General features: G+C 39.2%; 1 protein-coding gene across 4 annotated transcripts in view; it reads left to right on the top strand.

The window, feature by feature from the left end:
- npnta (nephronectin a) overlaps nucleotides 1–18,987 on the top strand; it is a 44,408-nt gene extending 25,421 nt beyond the window's left edge. For all 4 annotated transcript variants that reach the window (XM_034888174.1, XM_034888184.1, XM_034888193.1 and 1 more), the window contains 9 exons: nucleotides 3,160–3,279; nucleotides 4,595–4,714; nucleotides 6,810–6,944; nucleotides 7,517–7,639; nucleotides 8,970–9,392; nucleotides 13,659–13,748; nucleotides 15,027–15,125; nucleotides 17,169–17,428; nucleotides 17,673–18,987. In XM_034888174.1, coding sequence (XP_034744065.1) covers nucleotides 3,160–3,279; nucleotides 4,595–4,714; nucleotides 6,810–6,944; nucleotides 7,517–7,639; nucleotides 8,970–9,392; nucleotides 13,659–13,748; nucleotides 15,027–15,125; nucleotides 17,169–17,428; nucleotides 17,673–17,783 — 1,481 coding nt within the window. In that variant the 3' untranslated portion in view covers nucleotides 17,784–18,987. The remainder of the gene's footprint in view (nucleotides 1–3,159; nucleotides 3,280–4,594; nucleotides 4,715–6,809; nucleotides 6,945–7,516; nucleotides 7,640–8,969; nucleotides 9,393–13,658; nucleotides 13,749–15,026; nucleotides 15,126–17,168; nucleotides 17,429–17,672) is intronic.
- The last annotated feature ends 1,896 nt before the right edge of the window (nucleotides 18,988–20,883 follow it).

Raw genomic sequence — 20,883 nt, 5'->3', positions numbered from 1 at the left:
TTACCCTATAAATGTTTCACTATACTGGCCCTCATGTAACAACCGCATCTCCAAACTGACCTCTATATACTGAGAAGAATTTATTGTCATGGAACATGACTCAAAGCCTGGTGGCACTTGGTAGGATTCAACAAGCAGACAGTTAGTCCAAATTCCTGGGTCAGCTATTGAATCAGCCAAGGTGGCTTTAGTAGACCAGAAGCTGCTATTAATAGAAGATGTGGTCTGTGGATATACAAACTAGGCATCTGCTCTTTCATTCATCTAAATTAAACTATGGTATCTGTCAAATGTAAAAGGTATGCAGCACTCAAAGAATGCACCCTGCATACGTCCATGGAGCTAAACACAGAGCCATTTACAATCCGGCCGGCCAAGATGAAAATGACCCGTCATGTGCTGTACAGTGAGACCAAATCTATTTGTGATTGTTGTACTGTATCCCAGACAGGGGTTATATTCTTAGTTTAAGTTATTTATATTTTTTTGGACCATGTGTTATCATTCCAGTGTGATGGATAACTGTGAAGTATCAAGTTGGATATTCCAATTTTGTGCCTGGTTGTCCCAACGGACCCCATAAAAAAGTGTTTAGAGATAAAAGGAAGAAATATGTAAAATACTTAATTCCATCAATACCCCTTGTTTCCGTCTTTAAATTCTTTAAACCCCACCCACACTGTCATTAGAAATTACTCAGGGACAAGAGCCAAGCGTGGCCTTAAATGAGAGTTCTAATTAATTAGGACTATGCAGAAAATCTCAACGCTGATAGGCTTTAGCGACACAGCAAAGCAATTTCTCGCTCGAGTTGAAATATAAAGTAATTTCACTTAATGCAAATTTGCATCTTTGCATTGACTTTGTATGTAATCATGACCGCTAAAAGCTCGCTTTACACTTGGTGTGAACACACCAACACACACAAGGTTGCAAAAGTAACGTTTTACCCTTACAGACCCTCGTTGTGATTCCATATCCATTATCTAAAACCGCAACAAGAAAGTTTGCTAGAATATCCTCCAAAGTAGAAGTCCTGTTAATTTTCCTAGATATTAGTAAAAGTAACGAGAAGTAAAAATAATTGTTTAAACCTGCCCTCTTTAATTCAGTGATGCTCTGCAAGAGTAGTGACACTATTTTCTTTCTAAGAAATCTTAATCTTAAAACTTGCTTTAGGAGGATAAAGACATGACAAATCTTTCTCTCTGTGTCAGACCAGCATTACCCCAGGCTTCTCCTCTTTCTCAAAGTTTGAGTGCAGAGAGATTCAAAAATGCAAATGGATTATTGAGTGTACTCAGCTAGAACAAATACAGAACAGCGATTCTCAATTACAGTAATGAGAGTAATTAGTTACTTTCCACCACAGCTAATGGCAGTATGATCAATATTCTATTAAGAACGATGAGCATCTAGAATGCATTTGGCCTTTTTCACAGCAGACATTTTGACTTGTGCTAGGTTTAAATAGTATAATTTTTGTCAGGACACTGAAGTTTTAACCATTCGTTGGTGTGAGCAGAATCAAACGAGCACCAGCCAGACTCTATGGACCACGTCAATGAACGAGGTGGTCGTGAACATGCAATAAACATCCTCTGCCCCTATCTACCGCAATGCTTTAATAACGATGGCTCCATTTTATTTAGATGTCCCATATTGCCTCCCACATAAAACATTAATTAACTAAGGTTATTAATTACACCTGTGTGTAAAACTGTATGCTGCATTGCAAAAAGAAAAGAGAGCTATCTAACTCTTTGGGTTGTTTTATTACAGTTTTCTTTTTTATAAAAGAATATATAAAGATTAAATTAAAGCGCATTTTTGTAATTTAGGCCAAATGGACCTCTCTAACGGGTGTCACTAAATAATGATGGCTTCATTCCCTTCAGTTAGTGAGCCAGCATGCACAAGGCCCACAATACCAAGGCCCTGTACCTGAATCACCAGAATGGATTGCGACATCATCAATGTTATTAGATATATTAGTTTAATACTATGGTACTGTATTTCCTGCCATATGGAGCCATCAAGCTCTCATTGTTTGGTTGTCAGTTTACTTTATCCGCATTCTAGTAAGTGTTCAGTGGAGTCTACTGTACAGTAAGAAATAAACATGTTTACTTACTCAGCCACTTTCAGCAGTTTTAACAACAAACACTTTAACTTGTCATTGCAGAATGCACCAAGGTGTAGCTAATAACATTAATGGTGTCTCTGTTCCATTTAGGAGTGTCAGTAAGTCTTTGTAGGGAAGCAACATACTCAACTGCCCTGGAACTAAAATACCAAAGTGGAAACAGGACATCAATAATGTTATTAGTTACACCTGTGCGTTTTACTGCTATGACATGTCAAAATGTCTGGCATCGAAAAGGACTATAGAGCTATCTTGCGCTTGTTTGGTTGGTTGGCTACAGCTACCATAAACCCTTCACATGGAGGACACGTCGACTTGTCATTGCAGGATGCACACCCGTGTGTAACTAATAACATTAATGGTGTCTCTGTTCCATTTAGGAGTGTCAGTAAGTCATTTCAGTGAGGCAACATTCACAACACCAGGGACTTGCGACTGAAATATATAAATGTTGGGCTGTGAGAAGTGTATAATGACTTGAATTTGCATAAGCATTTGACAGGTGTTGAGCTCAGGGCATATTCCTTTCTCCCAGGAGCCCTCCCTGCTCCGAAGTCAGACAGCATAATTTTCTAATACGATTTTCATGGGCTGTTGTGGGTAAGATTTCTCTACTTTTTATGTCTGCATAAAAAAACACTGGAATTATATCAAAGACTGCTGGGTGTTGCAGCTACAACCACATGAAGTCGTGGTGAGTCAGAGGGTATAATATCATCTTTTATCACTTGCCGGTAATGGGCAGGTTGACAGTTAACACTGGCTTCCTGTTAAATCCTCAAAGAGGGAAGCTAAAGGCTTGTCAGAACATGGCACTTCCTTGAAGACACCCCCATCCCTTCCAAAGCACACACATTAACACACGCACAGACAGACAAACCCACTCATAAATGGATGGGTGAGGTTTAACATTGCTGACCTCTTCACCTTTGACCTCTGACTAATTTCACCTCGGTGTAGAAGTGTCTCTCTCTGTCCTCCAGTCCACTTATACCGTCTCTCTGTGTCTGCAGACCTGAATGAGTGTGGTCTGAAGCCGAGGCCCTGTAAACACAGGTGCATGAATACATATGGGAGTTACAAGTGCTACTGCCTCAACGGCTACATGCTGATGCCTGACGGGACCTGTGGAAGTGAGTCTGTCCTTCACACACACACACACACACACACACACACACACACACACACACACACACACACACACACAATGTTAGTATTGTCTGAAATGGGGACATTTTCATTCCTGATGTTTTCTTCATAATCTCTCTTTTGCTTTGTTGCCTGGATGTACTACTATCAAGCTTTTCTTCACTTCACTACAAATCTATTTGTCTGAATGCCGGCGCAAAGCAATGCTGATGACATATGCTCCCTCTGACTGTAGCCTTACAATTCTTTGATAGACTGTTTTGATTAAAGCCTCACATTGATCTGCTTAATTATAGCAGCTCCTCATTCTGAAGGACCCTTCTGAAGAACCCTAAGAGGCCTTAAATGGAAAATATGAAAGAAACACAATCTTTAGAAACTCGAGTGAATGTGCAGTTCTTATTGGTTGCCCTGAGGTCTTTCCCAAAGTCAGAGTTAATGCCTGTACATGTCTCCCTGTAAATTTGGTTTCCCACCTGATAACTATTTTCTCCTCACGTTTCCACTTGAGCATGGCGTGACTCCTGGTGCCTCATTTTAATGAGTTCTTTTTTATCAAAAGATAATACATTTTCCCGCTTTTAAAATCTGAATTGCTCACCACTTGAGGCAATCTCAAACTATTCCAGGTGTTGTTGTGTGATGATAGCATGATAGTGTTAAACACCCTGCCGCTCTTCTTTTCTCCCCTGCTACTGCTTTGATCAATAGATTGCTGTAGCATGTAATCAGCATGGCCTGCATCAGTCATCAAACTGCACTCCAGAGTGGCTGCGGCAGCTGAAGTAGCACCGGCAGCATCGGCCTCATTTTTAATATCCCTTTTAAAGTCCAAAGTTGTTGCAGAGAGGCAAACAAAAATCTGTCCCATTATTATTATTTTGGAGGATCTTGATCTGCCCTGCAAGGCTCAACAAAAGTACAAATACAAAATACAGTACATGCTTCAATAAGGTGGAGATGGATTTATGATTATTAAGGTGTAGTAAAGATTAAAAGTGGGTAAGGGAGGATTGCACGGGCATAGGTGTAAGCGCAGAGCAACTGCACAGCCCAGGAATCTAATCATGGCAGTGTGTGCTGTTCTGTTGTCTGCACCTCAGGGTCAACTCAGCTAATATCAAAAAAGGCAGGCAGGGGTCTGGCTCTCACACACCAGCTGGAGGATAAGAATTTAGTGTGAGAAGGAAAGAAAGTGAGAGTGTGTGCATTACAAACTCCTCCACCCCACAATCCTTTTCTCTCCCTCGTGGCACCTGCATGCGTTAATATGTATTGTTTTCCCCTTGTGTCCATCAGATGCTCGCACTTGTGGCATGGCCAACTGCCAGTATGGCTGCGAGGTGCTGAAAGGAGAGGTCCGATGTCAGTGTCCGTCACCGGGGCTACAGCTGGCCCCGGATGGAAGAACCTGTGTGGGTATGTCCCAGTCTTTATATATATCCACAAAGCTAAAAACTGAGCCTCATGTTACCACTCCCTTGCATGAACAATTCATGTAAAGCTTCTCAAACAACAATGTTTTATTTTTTTATTCAATTTTTTATGTTCTTCCCAGCTTAAATTAGTTGAGTGATAATCAAATGCAACGCTTTTGGCAGAGCATGGAAGAAAACTTGGGAGGGAAAGTGCAATTTTGGAACTCAAACAAAACCTCTTTGCAAGCAAAGCTGAAGTTAATCCAAAAGTACTTAGCACTTTTATGATTTGATCAAGGAACCCAGTAATTTAACTGGCCTTATTAAGCAAATGGTGACTTTTTCAGCAGATATGTGATCAGGGGAAGCCCACCCCATACCATCCATTCATTATGTGGAACCGCTTCTCAGATGGGTAACTAACAGGTGAAGGGGCAGTTGAGGCAGTTAACCTGTGTGAGGTTTAACAACAGTCTGTTCAAGATTTAACTGTTCCTGTTGCAATGCCCTATAGTCCCACTTGACTGCGGGCTGGCTGAAGGGGGCGTCTTTCTAAAACCGGACAGGCATCTATCATGAAAATAATGGAGGGGGGAAGGAAACATGTTGCCTGCCACAGATGTTAGGACAGTTTAGTGAAATGTTTCCGGATCCCTCTAGAAGCCAATGATTTATAGAGAGTTTCAATTTTTTTATTTAGAGTTTCTAATCATATTGATGGAGGTGATTCCTTCTCGTTACCACCGCTTTAGATGAGAAAGTTTGCATTTCCATCCCACGCATAATACAAGTGTGCTTTTGCTTTTTTTGCTGCAGTCTTCAGGAACAGCCAGAGGCAAGGATTAACCTTATATCTGCCCCGTTGTTCATTCTTTTTTTTCCTTCTTTTTTTAACCCTTACAAGTTATTCAGATACATATTTTTCAGCGAAACACACATGAATTTATTTGTTTTCAACAAATATTGTTTTATTTTCGTGAAATAGCTCCAGTGCCAATGACATGGGAAATTAACATTGATCTTGTATTTTTATAATAGGTGAATGTTTTAAAATGATTTTGTGTACTAAAAATAGATTAGGTCAGAAATTGCTTAAGAAGGATGTCGGACAATTCATAACAAATAAGTATTAACTTGTTTTGAGCTGTGACAGAAAAGCGTCTGATTAATGACGGTTTCATATTTCATAGAAATTGCTTAATGTATCAGAGCGGAGTTGTCAAGTGAAACATATTTGCAGAGCTTAATATGTGCTGATCGACAGTTACGATGAATACAACTTTAAATCTGATGCTTAAAGGTTTGCTGCTTTGAAAAAAAAATTGGAAATGTCTTCAAAGCCATATGTAACAATCATAATTATATATTATATAAATTATACATATTTGACACAGTGACTGTATTTATGTGTATATATATGTTTTATGTAAAACATGATAATTCACCGCTGTTCTGTCAGTAGCTAAATTATTCAACTGTTGGCCATTAAGCAGCTCTACTGGAGCCGTTTGGGATTAAGCACCTTGCTGATGAGAATTGCAGCATTAGCTGTTAAGGGATAAGAGTGCTCGGCCCACTTACTTAACTTGCTTGTTTCCCCAGCTGGTCCAGGTCTCTCTGTGTTTTTAGGATTCTTTTAAACAACAGTCCCTGTGGCACAGCAGTGCCTCAGCTGCATTATGCAGAAAATAAATCAATGACTTTAAGGCAAATGTGCTGAGGCTCTCTGTGTCTAAATATTAATGTCCACATGCCTGCAAAGGTGATCAACAGAGACACTTAGAATAGGTCTTTAAATAATGAAACAAGGTATTTTGCATTGTATTCTGCTCACTGAACAGAATATATAATGGGGTTGTTCATTAATAAATACTAGGACGCTGAAAAAGTCTTCTGGTACTATGACTAGAGATATTTATTTAGTTTGGGATTACATATCCTTTTTAAAAGTTTTTCACTTCAATGTGTTATTTTGAAAACATTATACACTTTATGCAACTCAAATTATTTTTATTGAAAAATTATAAATACATCATGTTTTAATTTGAAAATGTCCTTCTGTTTAGTAACCTGTGTATTTGTTGCTCCTCTTGCAGATGTGGATGAGTGTGCCACAGGGATAGCAGTGTGTCCCAGGTTCAGGAAATGCATAAACACTTTTGGTAGCTACATCTGCAAGTGCCATGAAGGCTTTGACCTGCAATACATCAACGGGAAATACCAATGCATAGGTACTGTCACAAGGTCTCTGCAGTTAGGCTTTTACAGATAAAACTTACAAAGGTCATAGATGTGCTGAGATTTGCAATACATGCAAAATATGCCCATTAAGCAATTAGTCCAGTGCTGAAACATTATGTACAGTACACTGAAACAGTTTTTGCTTGCTATAATTATTCCTCCTGTAACTTCAGAAGCTACCCACTACCAACCAGTAACAAAGTATATTCACTCAATTACTGTACTTACAATTTTGACAGACTTGAGTCTTTTAATCTTCTGTACAAAACCACATAGTCACCTTGAATCTTAGCGGCATCTGGAAAAAAGCAGTTCCTCCTAAAATGCGACAAAGACCTTGCAGCTTGGTCTTAGAAAAGAAAACAACTCTGAGGATTTTTGCTCTGACTTTTAGAGGGATCAGTGCCATTCACTTACATGCTTTCACTAACAGTATGTATTACATAAACTCTGAGTGGATGTGAAGCAATTATTATTTGATATTCTGCTGTTATGTCTGACGTTTTGTTTTTTACATTTGCACCCAGTAGCTGAATCTTGTCATGTTTCCACTATCTTTCAGATGTGGATGAATGCTCTTTAGGTCAGAGCCATTGCAGCAGCTTTTCCACCTGCTACAACACGCCAGGCTCATACAAGTGCAAATGCAAAGACGGCTACAGGGGGATGGGCCACGACTGCAAACGTAAGATTTGAGAACAATACCCCTGGCTACAATGCTCCCTTTTGCAAAGAGGAATGGGGCCTCACATTTTTTGCCCATGTTTTTTAAAACGCCAGGAAAGCAAGAAAGAACACAGAACAGGCAAGCACAGAGGAAGGACAGATATTCCTTTCTTTGTAATTGCTGTCAAAAATTACTTAAAGGTCCCGTGGCATGAAAATGCCACTTTATGAGATATTTTAACATTCATATAAGTTTCCCCAGTCTGCCTATGGTCCCCAAGTTGCTAGAAATGGTGATATGTGTAAACCGAGCCCTGGGTATCCTGCACTACCTTTTAAGAAAATGAAAGCTCAGATTCTCTGCTTTGCCCGCCCAGAGTATTTGGTACACCCATGAGAGAGAGAAATCATGGCCAGATGTAATACAGTATATTACATCTGGCCACTTTAATCAAACAAAAAGAGGAATCATCATCAAATGTGAAATATTTATTTTCTCTGTATCAGTTTGCTTGCTTCATTAGTCTGTGCGTCTGGAGTTTTTTTTACAGCAGCTCAGTGGACAAGAAGTAATTTCATTCTCCAGAGTTATTTAATCATCTAAAATACACAACTGGTGTAACAGTCTGTAGAACAGAGAGAATGCCTCCTGGCGTAGTGCCCCAAGGGGGTGTGAGCCACAAGTGCTTTGGAAGTTGAGTTGCAATATCCTTTTTGTGTATCACATATCAAAGTTGCCTGCAACCTGAGACGGCAATAACTGAGGTCAAACCTCTTGCCTTTGTCCACTCTCATTCCTCACTCATGATACCCTAAAGAAGCCCCCACATGTCTTGGCTCCTGACGTGAAGAATGTGTGGAGGAACAAAGGAAAAGGAGGTGTAACTTTGATGACATCAGCAGAGCGAGGGTGATCTCAGGGGTACAACAGCCTGTTTGAGCGCAGAGATCATTCCACACACAGAGCAGCATAGGTCTGCTGCTGCGAGGCCTCTGGCTATGAACACCTAAAGAATTGATAATCAGGACGAGCACATGGGCAGTCTGATTGATTTTACAAAAGCAGACATTCACTGAATCTGGGGTGTCTTCTTTGTGAAGGGACCCAGTTAATTCCTCTTTATCTCTTTAAGGAAAATATGTCCAGAATTGTCTGGGCTCTCTTGTGAGCTTTTTCTTCAGTGAGATTTGAGACACAAAATGCTAACATTTAGTTAATAAATATCTCAGTAGATGAAAGAAAAGCCCTCCTCTGCAAAAGTCAGACTAATCATTGCAGTTAGTCTGCAATTCTATGCCTCATTAACTCTTAAGTGCTCATATTTCAGTGCATTCTTGTATCATTTCAGCCATTCCGAAGGTGGTTATTGACCCCCCGAGACCAGGCAAACTGCCTCCAAATCATCACAACCACATCCCCGACATCGATCACAGGAGGACCACCACCACCATGCGCCCACCAGTGACTCAAAAGAGAATCTTCCCCATTATTACCAAATCAACAACTGCCCCCACCACGACTATGAGAACCACAACAACGATCAAAGCACCTCTGCCTCCAACCAGGGTCACCCCACCTCCACGCAAGCCAGCAGTTCCCACCAGGAAGCCCTTTATCCCAACCAGGAAGCCACCAGCACCTACACGAAAGCCATACATCACACCAAGGCCAGTGGCTCCCACCAAACAGCCCTCCCCCACACCCCCACCAGTCACACCTGTAGACAACACCATTGAGAAGGAGGTCACCAAACAGAGAGGGGATGTTCACAGTAAGAACAAGCTTTTTATTGTATTCTGTTTTAGTTTTACAGGGATGACATTCATTACCCCTTTTAAAATACGCATGCAAGATCTTGATCTTGGTGATTCACACAATTGAAAGGTTTACCATGGAGTCATAGATGGGAAATCAGCATTTTGCGTCTTTTTTTTTAACGATCACAGGTGAAAGTATAGGGTTCTTGAATGTGAATAATGGAAGCAAACCCTTAAATCTGTGTTCATTTCATTCTTTGCGATTTGGGGGAGTACACACATCTATAAATGCAATATTGACATATTATCACCACATAGTTGTTGTTATGTTGAACCTGTTAGCAAACAGTTGCCTATTTCCACATGCAGTAGATATGGAGCATTATTATAATTTCTTTTGGAGTCTCTGGCCACCTGACAAAAATAAGTTGCATATTCACTCTCCTTTTAGCTCTGTATTTGGGGACTACCAACTCCTAGGGGACATAGTGGTTTCTGTTAAATTTCCCACGATGTTCACAAGCTTCTACTGCTGTTTCGTACTGGGCAGGTAGTATACAGTGGTTTAGTGTTTAGAGTTTTTTCAATGAAAACAGCTGCAATGTCCGGGAATGACACTGAGAGCAGTGAGAGTTAACCAAAACAAGAACGTTGTGAGCTGTAGGACCAAAACCAAAATATCACAGTACGATACACAGGTTAATGAAAATATAATGCAATTTTTTACAAGATTATATGTTACTTCCAATAATTGCAGAAGTCATTGTTAAAGGAAAAATTATGTTGCCATCAAGGTAATTAGTTTTTTGGCTTTAGTTACCAAACCAAACTGGTTCTAGCCAGACTGTGAATCCACATGTCACACCACGCTTCCCGCCAAGCATGTATCTGTGACACCAATTACATTCAAAATGCATCATTAGTCTTTGTTTGTGTTTGACATTCTCGATCAAAACCAAATTATAGATTTGAAATTATTGAAAAGACAATGAAAGGTGGTTGAGATTGCTTCTTTTAGCTTGAACAAAGTATTAAATCACTGCAATCATCTGCTTTCTTCTCACAGTGGTAAATGCGAACACCTTTTCGCAACAGTAAATTGAACGAGACTCCCCAGCTGCTTTGGGAAATTATTGATTATTTTAAAGGAGGACCCAAATAGAGGAGATGCAGGTTGATGAAACAAAACACAAGCTTTAACAAACAATCACGGGAGAAGTAAACACTAGGAATGGAACAACAGCAGACAATTAGACATTGAAACAAGAGACACAGGAGGGTGGTAACAAGGGACTGGGGACAAGAAGGCTGACATGGGACAACTAAAACACATCAGGGCCCCACCCTGACAATCACAAAGGTGGGAAAGCACACTAGTCAGGAAAATAGAAGAACCTACAAAATAAAACAAGAAACTAAATAAAACCCAGGATCATGCCACTGAGTGCCACAGACAGGATAGGGAAATTGGTATTAAGAGATGGACCAACGCACATTGTTGATTTTGGGATTTGTTAGCAATAACAAAACTACAGAATAATAACAGATTTAGCCTATCAGTTGCTTACATTACCTACAATTTATCTATTTTTATTTAACCATGAACTAATCAAAGTACATTTGCACAAAAAGCAACAGAAGGTGAGACTTATTGGAATGTTTACTCCAGATGCACAAACATTATAAACTGCACTTCAAATTGTAATTGAACATAAATAGTAGTGTCACCTCATTTTTGCTGTCATCTTTGTAGGCACAGCAAAAGTTGATGTTTACCAAAATCGAAACTTTTAAGATTCTTTAACATAGAAATATTTGGTGAGATGCAACAGCAAAGTACACAAGATGAGATACTGTGTTTCTGACTCACCTTGCCAGATGGCATCACATAATTAGAAAAAGAAAAGAGAAGAGAAGATTACATTAACACCTGTCTGCACTGCTCGAGGCAGACATCAATCTAATGGTTTGCATCACGGCAGAGCAGTTCTAAAAGTCACAGCTTCTTGAAGATGGTTTGAATAAGATGAGCGATTACTTATATAATTAGACGGAAATAAGAATCATCTGAATAAGAACCTCATTGCATGAAGAACACCTCAGCTGTGCCGCAAGGTGTGTGCTAAAGTACAAGCACGTTTGCTTTAGGCTGTACACTCAACATTAGTTTCTCTATTGTACTGTATTGAGACTATCTCTCCATCGTTAAATATCCCATATGTTAGGGGATTATCCCCCTGAGGTCAGGTACGTGGATACTTCTTCAAGACACATCGGCTTGCCCAGCCACGCCCTAAACTATTTCCTATAAAGCACTTGTGCAGGTGTGGAATAACAGCTGGAGAGATGGCCTCTTCACTCAGCGAACCAAGGTTACAATGTAACCGAGCAGTCTGTATCCAGACCTTAAACCTCCAACATTTTCTTATTTTAAGTTTGGAAGTAGTTAAAGGAATAGTTCTATATTTTAGAAAATATACAAATTCAATTTTCTGCTAGAAAAATAGATTGATACCAATCTAATACATGGGAGTGGTATCCATCTTTCATCTAACTCTCAGCAAATAAGGACAATTTTCCAAAATGTTAATATATTTATCTTTAAAGAAGAACATGCTAATCTGTAGAATAAGAAAAGCCTCAAACATCTGAGGGTAATAAAAATCTTTATTGCGTTAAAAATACATTTACATTAAGTTTAATACAACACTGCTTTTTTTTTTTCCTAAGCTCCATAAAAAATTTTATAAATTAAATTAGACAAATAGTAAAGATTCAAGTTTTTCACTCACAAGCAGCAATAAGAATATAATGATTCAACATCATGTCAACAAAAGAAAGGTAAGTCACACTGCATCTGAAAAATATGAAAATGATAAAGTAGGCTGTGCTTGTCTCCAAAACTAAAAAGTAAAGGATTGGTTATTGCTGAACATTTTGGCAGAACAAGGCAAATCCCAGTGAGCAGCTTTTATTTACCTCCAAAACATTTGGATGACATGAACCACAAAAGGCCATGAGGTAAAAAAACAAGGGTGGCACAAGGAGCAGCATTTAGTATGAGGTGTTTCACATAGTTGTTCAACCAATACCTTTTTTTACCGGGTCACTTCTCCTAAATTACAAACCTACCTCTGGTGGTATCTACCCAGTTATTACAGTCTATCCTGCCAATATACTAGGAGGGGTAAAGCACAGCTATTTTATACTTGTAGTCACAGAGTCACCGTTCAAATTACTGCGTCCTTAATTGGTTTATTGTCGTATTTAATCTTTATGTACTGTATCTGAGATGGGGGGGGGTTAGAAGCAAAGACGCACATAATCACACACACACACACACACACACACACACACACACACACACACACACACACACACACACACAGACCTGGATGCCTGGGATTGCTGGAGAACCTGGTGTGAGTGTGACCTCCCCGCAGTCAGATTCCTCCGACTGTCAGACTACATTGCAGTCTGCCAGTTGGTTGTGACCCATCATGAGGGTAGACGGACCCTTTACTCAGGCTCACTGGAAAGGGCACATGTCGGGGAGTCTGGGGGAATGACAGTTCAAGTGCAGGTTACACCACATTGACGGCATAGAAGCAAGAGTCGGCCTGGGATGCTGGAGATAGTTATATTGATAGACTGTCTTATTAAATTCCAGTGACTTATCTCATCTGCGAATGCAATGCATACTACGATGATAAGATTTTACTTTTTTGACAATTTTTCTCATCATGAAGGCTTTCAAAAACAATAGATTTTTATTATAATAGAGTAAAAGTGCCAAAGCATCTTTTGCCGCAACTGTAGAAGTAATGAAACAACTTTCTATGCTTCACTTGTCAGTTGACCTTTAATATGACAGTTCGGCTTATAGTATTTTGGTCAGTGTGACCCCATTGGAGAAGGAACGTGGCTATTTCAGGACTTTCAGGACGTGTGTGTGTGTGTGTGTGTGTGTGTGTGTGTGTGTGTGTGTGTGTGTGTGTGTGTCTGTGCGTGCGCGCGTCCCGTTGCTCTGGCACCAACATTTGCCCAGACGTTGCATCAGATATACCATCAACCTTTTCCTCGTTATGATTCACATTTGACTTCAGGCGTTCCTGCAGGTTTGCTCAGGCATTCTTTTCTGGTGCTGTGTGATTAAATGTGGTTAGCTCTTGATATGCAGACACTAAACCATGACATTGATTCGTCCATGCAGAGTCCATTGAGTAAATATACTACCTTTGTTAATCCTTTATCTAAACCATTCTCACCTCTCTTCTCAGTCCCACGGAACCACGGCCAAAACACTGTCCTTGGCGTCGACTTTGACATTGAGCTCGGCAACACGGCAGATGAAGCCAAGGATGACCCAGGTAAACACAATTGACAGAGACAATCAGCATCAGCCCTGCTCATAGCAGACTGCAGACCTCAAATAATGACGGACGAGCCACATTTGCAACGGGCAAAACTAAACTGACAATCAACTCCTGCAGTGGTTGCTGCCGAGGCGAAGATATTATAGTGACCAGATGTGTTTTGATGGGCCTTTCGCCAGGAGGTGACACATGACATCTGGCCGTTTCTGTTTAAATAATGGCTCCCATCCCAGAATGTACTGCCAGACTTTTCCACTTTTCACATTATGCTTGCTTGACTAATTAAATGATTAATTGATCATTTTAAGTATATCAGTGCTCTGCTCCTAATCTCAATAGTACTCAGTGTAGAGTTCCTACAGCAACAATAAAGACTATAGCTTTTGTGAAGAGACAGCCGTTTATCTGTCATATTTGCTCGATGTGATTGTTCATGTCAATGGTATGCAGATTAAATTTCCTAATGGTTTATTTTGGTTCACGGTGCATCATTTGCTATGCATAGTCAAGTAGGAAGGCATTTTCATTGGTGCAGAAAATAAACTGAGAAGTATTTCGCGGTAACCCTATTTCAGGGACAAAATGATGGATGTTATTCTTATCTTCAATCCAATTTGTACAGCAATGCATGGATGATACTGTAACTGTTTGCCTGCATTCCCTTAGTGTTATTTACTAGGCCTCATTGCTGAGAGATAAATCATCAGTCTTTGAATATTACAACTCTCTGTTTTAGTGTATTCTATTATGGTGTAGGGTGTACATAAAATAAGCTTTATGTGTATCACTCTCTCTCACACACACACACACTCTCTTACACACACACACACACACACACACACACGCACACACACACAGTGACCCCGTTGTACTATCCCACTACTACTATCGCTCCATCACAACGTTATTTCCCTCCCTTCGGTGTACAGCACTCAGCATGTGGTAGTAGGCACACACGTGCGTGCACACACACACACACACACACACACACACACACACACACACACACACGATTTCTTTAGATGAATGCATTTCTACTTGTGATTTATGCAGTTCCTCTGCCACTTTATCTGTCTTCAATTATTACAACATAACATCAAATGTTTACACTTTATTATGCTCTTCAGAAGGACCTTCAACAGTCCTCTTGCTCCTGGTAATGTTTGAGTCTCACAGCAGGGCTCTCGTTAAGCATTACAGAGAATTTGATGAAGCCTCTTTGCATGTGTGCCTCCTCCACTTCTCTAAAGAGGTGTGCTTCATTTTCTTCAGAGTCGGGGTATCTGAGCTGCTCCTTTGATGATGGTCTTTGTGGTTGGATCAGGGACAAAGACGGAGACCTTCACTGGGAGACGACACCTGATCCATCAGGTAATTGAAGGGCTATTCGCTCTCCAACCCTCTAATAAAGAAAATTGTTTATTTTATAGTCAGTAAATGGAAATGAGAATAGCTGCATTCCTTTACAGACACGCATACAGTACATATGCAAGCACACACACACAGAGTCAGACAATCTAAGCAGCTCAATTTTGTTCTACTCAATTACAGGTCAAGATGAAAATTACTTGAGGGAAGTAATTTGTCTTTTCTGGGGATTAGTGCTTTTCTCTACAAAGCAATGCAAATGAGGGGTGGATTACGCGACCTGTCAGCGATACCTGTGGCTCACATTAAATGGGAACACAACACTGTTTTTCTTGGGGTTCAGACAAGGCGAAAACGTGATCATTTATGTTGAGAGTACTCGTAGAAGGAGTGTTAAGACTAAACAGTGCAGCGTACTGGCACTGTTTAAGCAACACTAACTAGATCTGGCTTCCTCCGCCAGCTGGCTAAGGCTTGCAGTTACTAGTGTGTTTCCAGACGCTCAAACTGAGGCCTCATCAGCCAAGTTTGTGCTCACTCATTAGAGAAAATAAAGATTTCTTTTGCCCTTTGAGTTCCCTCGAAAATAATTTACAGTAAATCATGATCTAAGCCCCTACTTAGAGTAATTCCATTTAAAAGGCAACATATCAGTATTCAGTAGCATATAGTGAATATATTCAATCAGAACATTTGAATAGATTCTTATTTTCTTATGTGTGTACACCTGTAAATGGCTTTAACTACATCTGCAGTGTGTTGTGAAGCATGTAACTATTTACTGATTATCACTCTGAGTAAATTTTGATAGACCGCCACTGGCAAACACTCATGGCTGTTAAAGACAGGCACAGATTTGGAGGGGGGCTTATAACATATGCAGAAATCCTCTGTGGCCCACAGATACGCATTGCACCTCCTGTGGTTAACACCAGCCCTACACAGATCTGCTAGATAAGCTAAATCTATTAGCATTAATTAACTATTACCCAGAAGCACCTTCACTTTTACAGATATAAAACTATAGAGCTCTATAATTACTAACTAATGCATTCATTAAGAAACACAATCAATTTGCCACTGGCTATACTTTACGGAGACGATAAGTGGTTCAAGTGTTTTTCAATTGTCAAATTCTTCAAAGTTTCTACATCTACACAAGAAGTTGATAATTATATCTGCTGGGACAGACAGACATACAGACAGACAGGGTAAATTCCCCTAAAGTATAAAAAAACACATTTTCATAATTATACCCAGTGGTGCAATGTAACTAAGTACATTTACTAAAGCACTGTACTTGAAGAAAAAATGTAAAGTACTTGCATTTTACTTGTGTCTTAGGAAATGCTACATTAATCTGAATGAAAACGTCTTTCACCACTGATTATAACTATAGTCATAAAAGTCTATTCTGCTGGTTTTAGTTTGGCTTTTGATTGTGCTGGCACCCAAATAAAATGAAGTGAATGGATGATTGAATTTCCATTGTTTAAAGTATTAGTAACAACTAAAAGTTTGCAAAGGGTTTGGAAAAACTCACCAGCAACTTGTTTTACCAGAAACAATGTTCCACTGACTCAGGACAATCCACAGACAACGATCATCTGTCAACAGTTTGCGTGGGGACAGTCAGTAAACCAGGATAATGTTTCTGGAAAGCCATGCTATTTTTTAGTGCTACAATTAATTAGAAATAGTACAAGTTCTGTTTAATCTGGTCTACTTCAACGCATTTGGTTTTAAATCAGTCAAGGTCAATTTTTAATTCAGAGTAAGTCAATTTAAACCAGTTTGTGAAGTTACACAGTCCATGAAGCATATAATATAAAAAAAGCATGTGCATTGTGTATAGACTGGTAAGTATAAATAAAACATGTCAGGTGCAACTGGCAAAGGTGCAGCATTCTAATGGCAGAGGATGTTTTCAAAGTGACAGTCCAGTGTTATTGATTCACCAGATTGATTGCATCTCCATTTGACAAAAAATGTATGTTGTGTGTATTTTCATTAATTGACTGTAATATCCGTCATTTGTCTCCCCAGGTGGACGGTACCTCACCATTCCCGAGGTAGGCAACAAGAGGACTGGGCGAGGGGCACGGCTGGTCCTACCACTCACGCCCCCCTGGAACGACGGCAATCTGTGCCTGTCGTTCCGGCACAAGCTGGCAGGCCACCATGTGGGCATGCTGCAAGTGTTTGTAAAGAAGGGAAAGCAGTACAGTCCAGCAGTCTGGGGCCGGACAGGTGGAAATGGCTGGAGGCACACCCAAATCACATTATGGGGTACAGGCCTAGAAAGTGTAAGTATGCAGTCCATATTTCAAAATTCACTCAGTGAGCATTCAAATGATTATTTCTACTGACATTATTGACAGTATTTTAAATGTTTGCATTCCCTTTTATAGAAAATAACTCAGGGCAGCATTCTGAATTTCAAAATGTATTTGTAAAATGTAAAATTGACTTCCGCTTTCGGTAGAAATGCATGTCATGATTGTTCCTCAGTGGTAGTACCTCATTGTGCACATTGCTGCTCTTCAACAGGTGATCCTGAAGGGGGAGCGTGGGAGAGGCAGGAGCGGCGAGATGGCTGTGGACGACATCACCCTGAGGAAAGGCTCCTGCACAGAGGAGCACAATCTGAGGAGACTCTAACTGACAGAACAGAAATAGGCAGAAAGAAAACAAGAGGGGAAATCATCTCAAAGAGAACTGACTCTGTTGGGACATCCCCTCAATCTGCCTGCCCCCCCCTGCCCTCCCCACCCCCTGGCCCTCCCCACTGCCCTTCCCAGCTATTCTGTGAACGATATCGGAAAAACTATCTGAAGAACAGTGCAGTTCTCTTTCTTGACTGACCATAAATAAAAAGACTGAATCGAAATGTCAGAACCGGATCCCAGCAGCACACCCTTCGTCTTTTCAGCCTCCCTCTCACTCTGTCATCTTGTTACTATTATACCCGCATGTACCTACTTTCCATAGAAATGTCCTACACCTAACACAGCCCTGGCAGCCTTCCAGCCACACTGCTGAGAGGCCCACGTTTACTTCATTTCTTCCTGGAGAGAGGACTGTTCCCTCACTGCTATTGCTTTGCTTTGATCCTTTAACCACAAGCCATTGCTTTTTGTTTGTTTGATGTTAACAGATGTGGCCAGGGTTGCATTTTGTGACTGTTTTGATCAGCAAAATATCAGAAATGGAATACATTTCTTTAAAGGGTTAGTTTAAAAAAGATTGTAGAAAAGCCAAATTGTATTTGTCATAATATTCTTTCCAATTCAGATGACTCCAAATCTGACACAGACCCAAACTATAAAACTCTCTAGTAAGTCAGTTTTGCCCTGCTTTTGTTGGTCTAATCTGAGTTTCTGGCATTGCCTTCTGGCGTTCTATAGCACAGTTTGGAATGAAACAATGCACCTTTGTTTTGTTGTTACGGTATTTCAAAGATCTGTTTGGTAGGTAGAAGAGTGTTTAAAGATTCTACACCTTTTCTACCCTGATCTTAAAAAAAGGTAGTGGTTTGAACACTTCATTTTTATTGTTTTTCTGATACTTGAGATGTGTCACACAGAATCAGTGAATGATTTTTGACACTTAAATCAACACTTACTTTCTATTAAACAGTATGTGCTTTGTTATATTAAGTGCAGTTTGTTACAAAGATGATACCAACAATTTTTTAGGCTTTCACAAATTGTATTGTAAATGTAGCTGTGTGTACATACTCTAAAGATCTACAATCCCATTTGTTGTGTGGTTTTTACGTTGTGTAAATTCATGTATGGATAATAATTGGATTTCAAAATAGTTGGTATTTCAACTTTTAATTAAACATCTACATATATACAGATATATATAGTATGCAGTATACAGAACATGTACATGTACAGATGGAAACTTTGTGTAGTACAATGCTGTGTTTAACATGCACACAATATGTATTTCCATGTGTTATGGTATAATGCTCTGTCTGTAACTTGCAAAGCACACAGTTGCATATCGTCTGCCGTGATAATGAAGGGCATCGGCTGGAATTTTAAGGTTTTCTGTATGCATGGGTGCATTCACCAAATTCAGATTAATCCAGACCAGTGTGTAAATAAAATACATTTGACTGATATATTCTGAAAGAAAGCGTGACTTTCTTTCTTATTTAAATGAGAAGTAAAATGTATTTTTATATATTTTTGAGCTTTTGACTAGGGGCACTGTCGATCTATGTTTTAATAAGTATGTCCTCAAATTGTTTGTGTTGTACTGTACGAGAAAAGACATAGGGATATTGTAAGAGACATTCCTCTTATTAAAGAGGAGGAGAAGAAGAAGGCAGGCATTTGATGTTACAGTAACATGTTAAACAGAACCTTAGTAAATACATTCATCATCTTAAACACATCATTAAACCCTTGAGATGCACTGAATGTATTTGGTGAAGCTCAAACAAAACGGTGTTTCTGCAGATTTAACACAAAAATAATATCTTTGGTACAATGATGGCCCAGAACCTCAAACTACTTTTTGTATGCCCGGCCTTGGTTATTTCATCAAAGTACCAAATTGCAATATTTCTCTTGTTTATCTGAGTGGAATGACTTTATATGTGTGATACCAGTACCAAAAAAAAAAAACAATTACTGCTGTATCCAATCAAGGGAGTTTCAACAACTTCCAACTCTGATAAGTTTCTATACTCTTTCAAGGCGAGACAATTTTACATTATAATATTCATCAACTTTGGGATGTAGAATTTCTTTCATGAAAGAAGAATGATTTTCTTTCTTCATTAGAGATTGAAAAATCCTTTAAACGAAATCTTTAATCAAGTCAGTGCATGCATAACAGAAGGCCTAGCTAAATTTTATGTAAAATAAACAATTAAACAATCAGGTCATCTATATTAATTAGAAAACTTTGTGGGAAATTGATTTAAAAAAAAAAAGGCGAACACGTGAAGTTTTCTAACTTAAATAGAGAATTAAACTATTCAGTGTGCAGAAGACACAGAAGACAGTGCAAACCTCTTCTAGTCTGCAGACACGTACAAAGCAGAAGGACACATGCATTGATTTCATATTTCATATTCCTCACAGACATTTAGTAGACAAGTTCTCTTTCTCTGAACCATTGTCATGGAGTGTATGTGTTTGACGGCAACAGGTATCTTATAGCACATCAAAATGTCAAAATGTAGTATGTTGGAAAAAAGTCATAAAAAAACCAGTGAACCAGGTTAAAAAAAGTCATAATAAAAAAAGTGTAACAAACTGTCATTGATATTCATAGTGTAGTTTTTTAAAAAAAGGTCATAGGTATGTTGAAACAAAATCATAGTATAGCCTGTAGAAAAAAGTGAAATTATATATATATGTGTATAGCATATTGAAAAAAGACATAGAATAGTATGTCAGAAAAGAGTGATAAACATAGTATAGTATAGTATGTTAAAAATAGTCAACATACTGTGTACTCAAAAAGTGGTAAAAAGTAATGGTATAGCATGAAGAAAAAGTTTAAAAAAACCAATAGTATAGTATGTTGAAAAATGCGATAAAAAGTAATTGTATAGTAAGTTGACAAAAGGGATGAAACAGTCATAGTGTAGTTTGTTGAAAATAGGTCGCAGTTTACTCTGTCAAAAAAAAGTCTGAGTACAGCATGAAGAAAACAGTGATGAAAAAGTCATTGTAATGTATGACGGAAAAAGTGATAAAAAAAAGTCATTGTACAGTATGACGGAAAAAGTGAT

The sequence above is a fragment of the Etheostoma cragini genome, chromosome 2 (assembly GCF_013103735.1).
Source record: "Etheostoma cragini isolate CJK2018 chromosome 2, CSU_Ecrag_1.0, whole genome shotgun sequence".
In the NCBI taxonomy this organism is placed as follows: Eukaryota; Metazoa; Chordata; class Actinopteri; order Perciformes; family Percidae; genus Etheostoma; species Etheostoma cragini.
The sequence above is the reverse complement of the archived record's forward strand: the minus strand, read 5'-3'. Positions and strand labels throughout refer to the sequence as shown.